Source organism: Sinohyriopsis cumingii, chromosome 18 (assembly GCF_028554795.1).
Source record: "Sinohyriopsis cumingii isolate HCF-2022 chromosome 18, ASM2855479v2, whole genome shotgun sequence".
Classification (NCBI taxonomy): domain Eukaryota; kingdom Metazoa; phylum Mollusca; class Bivalvia; order Unionida; family Unionidae; genus Sinohyriopsis; species Sinohyriopsis cumingii.
The window spans coordinates 420922-433740 of NC_142978.1; the positions used below are offsets into that span (position 1 = coordinate 420922).

At 32.5% G+C, this 12819-nt stretch overlaps 1 protein-coding gene across 3 annotated transcripts in view; it reads right to left on the bottom strand.

Moving 5' to 3' along the window:
• Positions 1-546: 546 nt before the first annotated feature.
• Positions 547-12819, bottom strand: part of LOC149775943 (uncharacterized) — a 151727-nt gene continuing 139454 nt past the window's right edge. For all 3 annotated transcript variants that reach the window (XM_089941052.1, XM_089941053.1, XM_089941051.1), the window contains 3 exons: positions 7254-7533; positions 4481-4621; positions 547-1407 (listed from right to left, as the gene is read on the bottom strand). In XM_089941052.1, the coding sequence (XP_089797178.1) occupies positions 1325-1407; positions 4481-4621; positions 7254-7533 (504 nt within the window). In that variant the 3' untranslated portion in view covers positions 547-1324. The remainder of the gene's footprint in view (positions 1408-4480; positions 4622-7253; positions 7534-12819) is intronic.

A 12819-nucleotide genomic window follows, 5' to 3' on the forward strand; every position in this document is an offset into this window, starting at 1 on the left:
TTTTCTTTTTATGTGAATGAAGATTGAAATCGAGCTTGATTAAGTCACTTGATACGTTCTTAATAAAATTATTATAGTTATGTTGTACAAATAGGAAGAAAAGTCGTATATAGGTCGTGAGAAAGACATAGCAAAAACGACATTAGTGTTGATTCACTCGATTTTCCGTGCAGATGTTTTTATCATCATAAACAGCGTCGGTATTTAAACAAGGGAAAATATATTGTCTCCTTGAGAATTTATACAAAAAATATATACACATGTTTCATATAAATAAAACACGCAAATTTTTTGTGAAACTAAATGTGAAAAATATAATGAAGATATTTACAGTAGTCGCTTTAAACGTGATGTAAATTTTTTAATTTTTGTACAAATGGTATTGGTCCATGCATATAATGGTGCCAAGGTTTTGGAACATTGCTCACACAATTTACAAGAAATGCATATTAAGAATCACTTTTACATATTGTAATGGAATTTATAAAATTGTATTATCCGAGAATTAAAACATGGGACAAAATTAATCGTAAAGAACAGATAAAGTTGAAATTATATGGATTTTATTTTAAATACTCATATAAGCAGAGACAATTATGATATATTCAGCAGCTATCTAATAATGAATACAGATATATGAATTGTCAAACCCTGTTTAACCACCTCATACATACATACATACATACATACATACAGACAGACAGACAGACATGCATGCATGCATGCATACAGACAGACAGACAGACAGACATGCATGTATACAGACAGACAGACATACATACAGACAGACAGATAGACAGACAGACAGACATACATACATACATACAGTATATAAAGAACATATTATTGCAATATTTCTAAACACACATCTGTTGACCCATGCAGTCTAATATCTTTAAATAAAAGGTTTCATGCAAAAATATGAAAATATGGAGAATTCTAAAAATAACGTATTCATTACAATTTTGTCTGGTATAAATATCAAACATTTTTTTTAAAAGACTAAAGTACAAATAGTTATGCTTTTTTAAAATAATGTCCAGGAAACGTTTTAATTTTTTTTGTTTACAAGCATGAATTCTATTGGATAGTACTGTAACCAAGAGAAGTCTTGATTGTTATATAGTTGTTTTCGTATGCAGGTTGAGGCGACATGACACATACGAGCAGAAAACTTAAAAGTAGTAATGTCAAAATTAACATTGCAGACAAAAATGAGCGCAACACTTGTTTATTAAATTTACAAAAGAACCATGAAAATACATATTATATATTTCCACCTGATACAGAAATCCTGATCTGACGGTTCAAGCAAACACTCTCTTTAAACCTGCACAAAAGCTAGCTTAGTCACCAATACGATGAAGAAACAGAGATACCCTTTGATGGCGTCAGAACCGGCGGTTTCTGAAAAAGAAAAGGATATTTAGACTCATCATTTCCTAGCTTTTCTGGGTATTTTTTTCTTTCTTCTCATTTTCCTTGCAGCCTTACAGCTGCCAGTTAATGAGAACCATTGGTTCTACTTTTTCTTCCTGAATATTTTAGAACTCGATGTTAAAATAAAACTAGGAAATATCGACGCCACCTATGTCTCGAATTCACAACCAGTCCAGAGCCACAAACAATCATCTTAGCTGATCTATTTCGCGAGTTTCCCTAATTTACTCGAATACATCAAGGCCCACATTTTAAGAAATGTTGAAGCATCAAATAAAATAATCCTTCTTTGCAATACTAATGACAATATTTTTATAAAATCAGATAGCGCTTCTATATCCAACCAGTTATTCCTTACTTAAATTTAAATAGTCACTTTGTCATTCATCAGTTTTTATGACATCTATAATGTACAGATAACGATGTTAAAGTAAAATATGTGAAAACCTAAGACCCGAAGATTAATTTAATTCACTGAATTTCGATATCCTTCGCAATACACATGTCAAGACGAAGGAAGGATATTTAAATGTATTCACCTGACTTTCCGCCGATATAGTCTGCTTCCAAATTTAAGCAAGTGAATCTCTGGATCCGGAAAAGGACACAGAAGTCTAATTTCGGCTGAAACTCACTACAACATTACTGGAAATCCTTACCCTTCCCAACTGAATATAAATTAAGATAGCCATATAGCATTTTATATTGATAAATATCATCGGATCAACATAGCTTATTCAAATATTGAAACAGTCTATATAATCAGAATACTGTGTCAGAGAATGTCATTTTCGACCCCGTGTGATTGCATCGAACTGTATTTGTTTCAGGTAAAATGACTGTTATATATGTATGTTACTTCGCAGTGGAACGTTTGAGATAGGAATTATTTTGCCAATCTGAGAAAGGGTTGATACTTACACATTGAATATTTATAGGAATATTAAGTTTTATGTCTCCATGGTTGACTTTTTTTGTTCTGTGATGAGAAACAAAGCATAGATTGTGGCTGGACGGCTACATTATTGTACTAACTTGATAAAGTTGTTGATGTCTTATGTTGGAAGAAATGTCTTGTAATACACTTGTTGTATTTTTTACCATTATAACAGTATAACAAAAGCTTCATTTGGAGAAGCAAGTAACAATAAAACTAGTAACATTAAGAAAATAAAAAAGAAAGCACATATGGTCCTTTACTGTTTCCACGTTGATTAAACGTATTATATTAGGAATGACACATAAATGGAACATCGGACCATTCCTCTGAGGTCACGCATATGAGAATCTTATTGCTTTGGAAGGAAACAAAACTGTCCGCAGTACATTGGGATATAGCAGACCGACTGACCTCTTTTATAGCATACAAAGAATTGACTATATATTTAGTGGTGGCTCCGATCTTGAATACAAATAATAAAGTGGTATGTCTGTGAAGGCTGAATTCATGGATAAAAATACATTAAAACTAAGGATTCAACACAATATTACCTCAAACAAATGCCTGAAAATCAGAAATCCGAGCACAATCCTGACTTGGTTTAAGATATGTATATATAGTCTGTGAAAACTCGTCTTTACATAACACATACTAAACGAGTGAAAATCTATAATACGTGCAAATTGCTTTACATTAAAGTTCCATTTTAAATATGTGTGTACTTTCTTCATTGTATCAAAACGAAAAGATGTTTCAGTTGTTTAACAGCTAATTAACATACACACACGTATATTTACACACACACAAACATAATACACTGGGAAGTTCCAGTGGCCTAGTGGTTAGAGAGTCCGCCTCGGATGCGGGATGTCGTGGGTTTGATCCCTGGCCGAGTCAAACCAAAGACTGATAAATATGGTCCTAACAGTTGCCTCGCTAGGCGCTCATCGTTACGAGGTTAGTGTTAGGACTGGTCGGCCTGGTCTCAGGATAATGTGAATGAGCGGGACATCATGCTACTGTATGTGGCATGGTGTCCTAGAGGCAGACATCACTATAAACTGCCACACTACAGACGTCATAACGATATGACTGAAACGCTATTAAAGCTACGTTAAAAATCCTAATCGCACACACATTGTAAAATTATGTAATACGTGCAAATTGCTTTTCATTAGAGTTCCATTTTAAAAATGTGTGTGTACTTTCTTCAATGTATCAAAACGAAAAGATGTTGGATTTTACTCTTTTCTTCTGTTACACACACACACACACACACACACACACGCGCGCCCGCGCGCGTGTGTAACAGAAGAGCAGAGTGAAATCCAACAAGTTTTGTAAAATTCATAATATAATTTATTTCCCTCAAACACAAAATGAAGAATTTAAAATAACTAACAGTAATATGAATGAAAATCCTAAATAGTCATAAAGTTTTATAACTAGTCGAAATTATAGAGCACTCCAAATGAGTTCCAGTTGTGTTCCGAGTGAAGTCAAATACACTGTGCTGATGCGTCAATAGTCTTGATACATCACAATAATATAATCCAAAATGTCTTTAAATTAATTCAAAGTAATTTGAAAACAGTTACTAGATCCTAAAGTCTATGAATCTTGTAATTCCAGTGAATGCTTTAAATATATAAATTATATCAATGACACTGAACACAAATATTTGTCTCCATTAAGACTAATGTTTATGCAGGAATTTACTCATTTTCAGTTAGACATCCCTTATTTGAAAACCTAAGACGCACTTTGAGAATCAGAACGAGGTTTGAATAATCATTTCGAAACCACTCTAACTTTGTCACAAAGGTCAAGTACCTTAGCAGCGAGCCAATCAGGAGTTAGGTCTTCCTCGCTTTCAAGAAAACCCATGACCTGAATTCATTTTATTAACATGTTAAGTTCTGTCTTTCGAGTTTACTCACTTAACTGCTTTTAACTAAATTACATACCTACTATGTTACTTGCTTTCTTACCTAATAATAATAATAATAATAATAATAATAATAATAATAATAACAACAATAATAATAATCTATCAACTTATAATTCATTACTTTTTCCTACTTACATATATTTACTTACCAGTTTCCGCCAGATAATGGAGACTGTAATATAAAGCATCTGCTTGTTTTCCCAGAAACTTTAGGTTGTCGTCTGTCAGCATGACATCCAGGTTGTCACAAGGTTTATGATAACAGTTAATCATGTCGCCACGGTAGTTTCCTGCAAATTAAATAAATACTAGTACACACTGATATTTATTGTAATAAATAAGGAAGCACATAATCTCTCTCGTTCTCTAAAATGATGCTTACCGAATTTAATATATGGAAGAAATTATCTGTATCTAATTGCAAGACAAATGGAGTCAAAAACAAATACCAAACCATCTCCTTAAAATGTATGATCTAGTTCCTTAAAAGGTATATTTCATAAACTGCATCACATGTCTTAAGGCAATTGTAGGAAATGTTACGTAGCGGTCCATCCGTTTAAAGAGATTTAATTCCAATATTTAAAACTAACAGTATCTTATAAATCTCATATCATGTATTCTTACGGCTATGCATATGGTGTACCTGACCTTTGTCCGTGATTAAGGGTAGAGTTGATGTACGATTGATTTTTATCACGGCTGAGAGTTGTGTCCACCTGATTTTTCTCAAGGCGTTTATTTCAATTTCAATTTAAAACCAGACCTTTACGAATTTGTTTACGAATTTGATGGGAGTTTTCTATTTGAAACGACCTACATACGTGTCATTTGGTTGCATAATGGGACTGATCACTGTATATAAAGGCGAGTATATAAGCACTTATTTATTCCTGTTTTAAGTACATTCTCTGGAATAATTTAATTTTATATTTTTGATATAATTTGAGAAGAATTATTTATTTATATTATTCACTGGGGTTACAAAGTACCCAATGACTTTTATTGGTACATCAGCACATTCAAAATTAATTGGGATTTAATTCAAAATACTGTCTCCTTTGAATTTTCACTTTGTAGTCAAGGGGGCATGACTTGTTTCATTTTTAAAAAAAATTACAAACTTGATGGTATATCTTGTCTCTTTTGCTTAGTTTAAGACCTTAGAGTCGTAACATTACAGAAATTAGTCTACACATTGCTCGTTTATAGCTTGCGATTTTGTTACGTAGAGATACTGAAACACCTCTATGGTATGTGCCTACTGAGTAGTTGAAAACTTAGACTGCCTTGTAGACATCTGATATATAATTTATTCACTAAATAGTTGATAACGTAAGAATAACAATCATATACTGTTCATTGTGAATGAACCTTTGCTGGAGCACGGGAAAAAACCCTTCCATGATATTACCAAAATGCATAAACATACAAGATGGACAAAGGTTATTTCCCTTTACTTTATTTTGAAAATGTTATTATTCTGATAGGTTGTTAAGTTTGTTTGATGGAACTTCCACTTATGTCACGCTGTCCATATCGTATTTAATTTCTAAATTTCAGTGACACATTCAAGTCTGACTAACTGGTGAACGGAGCTGACAATCTATCAAATTGTTAGCTGTCCATTGATTGAAAAGTGCCTCATTCGGCTGAGGGGTTGTAATGAGAAATTGCGATAGGTACCTAAATTGTGTCTGCCTGTGTATATGCATAGACAAATGTAGATATAAAATTGCCGCATGTGGCTGAGTAAGAGCAAGACTGAATAAAATCTTCAACAATTGCTATAAAAAAAATAACGTTTGTATATAATTATTTGTTTCATTGTTAGATGATAATGATAATATTTACTATATTTGTCTTTCATCAAAATGATAATAATAATAATAATAATAACATCACATTGTATTATATTTTTATAAATAATTCATCATGTTTCATTATGTTCTTGTTTCTACTGTGTAGTTGAAAACTTAGACTGCCTTGTAGACATTTGATATATAATTTATTCACTAAGTAGTTGATCACGTAAGAATAACAATCATGTACTGTTCATTGTGAATGAACCTTTGCTGGAGCACGGGAAATGACCCTTCCATGATATTACCAAAATGAACAAACATACAAGATTGACGAAAGTTATTTCCCTTTACTTTATTTTAAAAAGTTATTATTCTGATAGGTAGTTAAATAGTTTGATGGAGCTTTCACTTTTCTTTATGTCACAATGTCCATATTGTATTTAATTTCAAAATTTCAGTGACACTTTCAAGTTTGACTAACTGGTGAACGGAGTTGGCAATCTATCAAATTGCAAGCTGTCCATTGATTGGTAAGTGCCTCATTCGGCGGAGTGGTAGTAATGAGAAATTGCGATAGGTACCTAATTTTGTGTCTGCCTGGGTGTATGCATAGACAAACGCAGATATTAAATTGTGGCTGTGTAAGATAAAGACTGAATAAAATATTCAACAATTGCTACCAGTAAAATAACGTTTGTATATAATTTATACGTTTCATTGTTAGATGATGATGATGAAATTTACATTTGTCTTTCATCAAAATGAAAATAATAATAATAATAACCATACACATTGTATTATATTTTCATAAATAATTCATTTTTTCAATCTGTTCTTGTTTCTGTTATGACGTCGTCACCATGACGACGAAGGTGGTGATGATGGCTGTTATTGTAACTGATGGCACATTCCAGCAGATATGAAATATCTATCATGACCATAATTATCAACTGCGAAGATATCTTTGTTCTTCTTAGCTGCATATCCGTGCGTGAAACCGATGTGAATGCATTGCAAATTTCTTAATGAATATGTGTGTAAAAGTTTAGTTTATGTTCGTGTGAGTAGTCGGCAGATCGTATCCTAAGTAGATTGTAATGCTTCTAAGTAATTGTACCTGAATCTGTTATAAATACCGCCGGTAAAGATTTTCTCCAAAACTTAGTATGGTCGCTTCTCAAGAAATCTCCGAAGCCTTGAGCGATTATCAGAGTCAAGTTTGATATTGGAATCTGCAAACTTTCCATCTGATACAAGGGATCAGGTAATGACTGCCAGGCCTGAGAAAGAGCTTTGTCTAATGATTCATCTTCTTTACGGTAGATGCTGTTAATAAAGTCCCCTTGAAAATCGTCTGCAGCCATGTCGTTGTACACATTGGTGAAGAGAGTTCTTAGCTGCAAGACATGAATGTGATGTATTTATTCACTTACATGTATATGCCGTCTAATGTTTGCATAAGCTTTTCAAGTTTTTTTTTTTTATGGCCGTTGTATCTGCAACAAATTGCCATCAGCTAAAGCACGAGACAAAGACACCTAAATGCCAGTGACGTCATTGTTTGACGCTGGGCTTGACGCAATGGAGATGTGTCTCAGTGCGATATTTGAATCTTCCTACATACATACATACATACATACATAAGTACTACTTTGTTATATACTTGTAATCGAAATTAATTTAATCGACTTGAGGTAACATTTTATAAGTTCTCTATTTCTAGTTCGGTTGAAGAAAATATTTTGGAAACTGTATATTAATAACTGTTATCATAAAAGATCGCAATATAATTAAAAATATGACACAATAGACAGCAAGAAAACTTGTTTTACAAAGCTTCTGTGTTTTTGGGGATCGACATATCCAAAGGCATTCTGGAAAGCCAATAACCAAGACAAAAAATGTAATGTACACAAATTCTGTCACATTAGCCATACTAATAACTTTCGTCGCGCTGTCACAAATGTAACCGTGCAAAACAAAGTCACGTATCATACAAAAACCTGAATTTTATATATCCGATTACTGGGAAAGACTACTCCACCCAACATTATTTATATTTTTTTATATAAAAATAAATACATTTTTATTAGTAATGTCACAAAATGTCAGCAAGGTCACACGACTATGGAGATTTCTAACATAATGACTCAGATAGTTATAACATTTTTTTTTATTTGAGGATAATCTAAGAAGAGCCGACACCGTTGGGAAAGTCCCTACCCAGAATATATTGAATACATTCATCATCCCAGGTTGTTAGGAACACATCAAGACGAACTTTCCAATTTATTTAGAACAAATGTGCAAAATATTTCCCTTTGTCGCACAGTACTTTGACAGCAAATACAGGAATAGATTTGTACATGTCTAAGATATTTGCAGTGTCTACGAACCTGCATGACATTTATCAGAACATTTGCAGTAGATGCACTTAACTGTAAGTCTCTTCTTACTTTTGTAATATGCGACAAACTCAGAAATGTATAGTAGTATTTACATTATTAATCTTTTGTAGGATGTGTCAGTATGCACAAGTTTCCTAAGCGCTCATTTTCATACTTATGTGTACACTGTTTCATAATTTGTCTCCAGTGTTGTATTTCTGGAAATAATCCGCCTCTATCAAAATTTTCAATTAATTAATACTATTATACTTGTACAATAGGTTACATATATCGGAAATAAAATTTCTCTGTTTTGAAACGTCCTTCACAGAGAAATATGGCTATAATCTGAGAAGCAAATTCTTTTACATTTTATATTTTACAGAAGATGGCATAATTCACCAATATAGCTGAGTCTGCTTGAATCAATTTCCGATACAAGTTTCATAATACGCAGTAAATTTTTTCTCATTCCGGACCGTATGGTATGAGGAATGCCTTGTGGGATTTTGGAAATATGATTCCGGACCGTATGGTATGAGGAATGCCTTGTGGGATTTTGGAAATATGATTCCGGATCGTATAGTATGAGGAATGCCTTGTGGGATTTTCGGAAATATGATGCTGAAAGGCATCGAGTTTTCGTATGTCCTTGAGCCTGACACTCGACAAGATTTCATAACTATAAAAGGCTGCTGAAATCATAGTGCATTTATACAAACTGGTGCAAGTAAGGGGATCAGATAGATATAGCTTAATTTTACCAAACAAAGGAAGAGAAAAAAAAAAACGATTTTCGACATTTAGTACAAGCCTTATCAACTTTTGATAAACAGTTTATATTGGAACACACATTCATTATAATAAGTCCGGTTATATTTGAATTGTATATCTTATGATTTGTATTGTTCTTTTTAAGCGTTTTGCAAAATGTTGTTTTCTATTCTGATATAGAATTAACACATAGCTGTTGCTAACTTCCAATGTGATATTCCATGCCTGCGAGTATCTGTCAGATATTTCAAGCAACTGTTTGCAAGTGAAGGGGTGCGCTTGCAAGCAGTGCTATATCGTCAGCACAAGCATATTGTCCAGATGGATTGGACTAAACACGTAGCCTTAATTTTAACTCGTATGAGTCTAGTAAAGGGTCACTTATATAAGCAAGATCGAACTGATGTTCTGATTCTGATTCGTTCATTTTAGAAAACGTTTTGATTCATTGAAAAGTATAATATATATATATATTGAATGAACAATTCTCTGGTTCTGAGGAAAAGTACGTATTCACAGTGTCAAAGGTCTTCTGAAAATCTAAGAAACCAAAAATAATTTTGATCATAGTTCTTAAGTGGAAAATAAAGTTTCTTGTAAAGTTAAAGGAAATGCAACTGCTTGTAATAATACGATTTTATTCCATAAAAATGTTTAGAAAATCTGTATTTACCTACGTAATTTTGTCAACTTTATTCAGCACTTGACAACTTTCTCGAAGAACAGAATGTCATCATATATTCCTCAACTGTGAACGCAGTGGCTGTTTGTGCCTGTGACAATTGATTCCGGTTTTACGACAAGATAACAGATTGTTGTAGATGACTGGAAGTTTTTAAAGTTGTCGGAAAGATTGTTTTCAGTTTGATTTATTGTGGTAAAGTATGCGTGCTCGCAGCAAATGCGAAATGTCTTGATAAAATGTTAACCATGTGTATGGAATCATTAATAGCTATCTTGTCGTTTTGAAAAGTAGTAAGTACTCGAAGTTGGTTGAATAAATCCGACGACATTGTTGGCTGTTTGGTTTTGTACGTCTATGTATCCTATTTTATTTATAATAGTTTAACAACATTTTCTCTAAATGATTTTTGAAACAGTTCCCAATAATATTTACTGCAACAGGGAATCAATAGATCATTGTGTCAGCGATCTAGTGGAATAGACTTAGAAACGTCAGAATAAAAGGTACATTCATCATGGTGACTTGCGCAGCTCAGAATCGGGGCACGGATTTTAGATATTAATCGGCCTTATTTTTAAAACTGTGTAGCAGATTAGAACAGAAGTTTAGTAAATATTTTCATCTATATAATATATTAACTCAAGACACCGACATAAATATCAGTTTGTATTCCTTTGAAAACAACCTAGATATGTCCTAAATATTTGATGTTTGTACCTGTGCGATTGGTTTTGCTACAAAATACTATTAGAAATTAATAAATCGATTTCTGGAAAGATGTTATTGAAACTTGGCATATTATGACTAAAAACGTAGAGCCAAATCATGGCAAACTGTTTTTGGATGAGACATTATTGCTCAGTGTTAACAGAAAGGTGAGATACAAGAGCGCGTTACAAGTATTAAATCGGAATTAGTTTACTTAGAACTTTGTCTATACTAATGTGCCCGTCTTTTGGATGATTTGAAAGACTCCATACATATGGAGTTCATTTTCTCCAATATCAGGGTATCATAATTTAATATTAAGATCTTTGCAAGAACTGAGAAAGTACTTTTAATTTACTCGAAACTTACAAAATTAGTTATGCCATTACCTTTGCACATTATTTGTAATAATGAAATACTCTGTCAATAATGTTTTGAAAATTTTGACGAAATGTAAATTGCATCTAAACGTCACTCTAAATGAGAAAATTACTTTACTTTGGATCAAACGTTGATCGATTAACATCCATTAAACCAAAGTTTTAACTTTGAATTTTATTTGGATCATTCAATTTTAAGAATTTCGACCAGAAAATTCCTGCTATTTATGGTTAAGAGCATAAGAGATCGGTTGTTTATACTATAATGAGAAGAAAATCTTTTTTGTATTTGTATTGTAATATATTAAAGATAATTAGTTCTGGTTTGGATATGTTTGGATATGTTTGGATTTCGTTTGTTTGCTGTATTCCTCCCATCGAGGCAACCTTCTTGTTAACATGTTATTAACCACGTCCAAGTTGAATATATATGTGGTAGATATTCAATCAAGAAGATGCAAAGGAAAAGGGAGAGATGAATTTTTTAGCCTGTTCTTATGACTATACACCAAATACATCAATCAATCCATAAAGTGCCGTTTTGGAAGGTTTTAGAAATGCAATGACATATACATACATGACGCAAAGATGCATTCCTCATAAACTCTGTTAATAGGGCAAAGTTAATACAAGATGCAATTCATACAAAGAATTCATACTTATTATAACACTTATCTGAAAAAGAGGTTCAAGGAGACTATATATAAATTAACCTCAATTATATCCATGGGCATATGTTTTCAACTCTTAGGCAGTAGACCAATCACAACTGTTGTGTTGTCTTATGTGATTTCCAGTTACCTAAACGGTTTACATTTAGTTTATCATCAATAAATAAAATTCGTCATATATATATATATATATATATATATATATATATATATATATATATATATATATATATATATATTCTTATGTCACGTGTTTAGGCTCGAATAAACGGTAACACAAGAAAGAGTGAAAACAGAAAACAACAAGCTTTGAAAAAATACAATAATTTATTTCAATGGAAAAATTCTGTAAAAATGAAAAAATATGAACTAACGGTTTTAAGAATCAAATCCAAAAATAATCCAAGAATGATCCAAGAATAAAGTTTTTTGAAGTCCTAATAACAAAAATGTTCTGCTGATATCAAGTTCGAAGACCGACGAAAAATCCAAGATGGAAGACGATGACGTATGCTGCAATATGTAGTATTGAAGTCTACAGTTCCTTGTAGAAACTAGAATTATCACTCAGGTTTTTGGAAATCAAAATAAATTTCTTGTAAGAACTGTCTTTGATTAAGAATCCAACATGCGCACACGTATTTTCCAGAAAAAATAACAAAATTATTCCTTTTGAAAGCAAGTAATTCGAAATAACTCCAAATAGCACAACATACAACTTCCAGTTAAACAGCCCAGCTTCTACTGAGAATAACTCTCCAAAACAGAGGTTATATCTTATCCTAAAACATAAACAAGGGGTCACGTGATCATGTTCTGGAAACTCATATAAATTAAGTACCTGTCAAAGATACCGTCTAGCCAGTGTGGCCCTGACGAAAACCCATCATTTTACTCTAAGAAATAAAAAAAATTAAAATATTTGTTTACATCTTAAACACGAACTCCCATCATGACCTCGACAACAACCAATCACTTCAAAATTAAAATAGAACTTGTTTACGATGGTTGCTACAAATTTTGAAACAAGGTCAGGATTTAGATCAACACCTGGTGTTTATAAAACACAGAGTCAAGG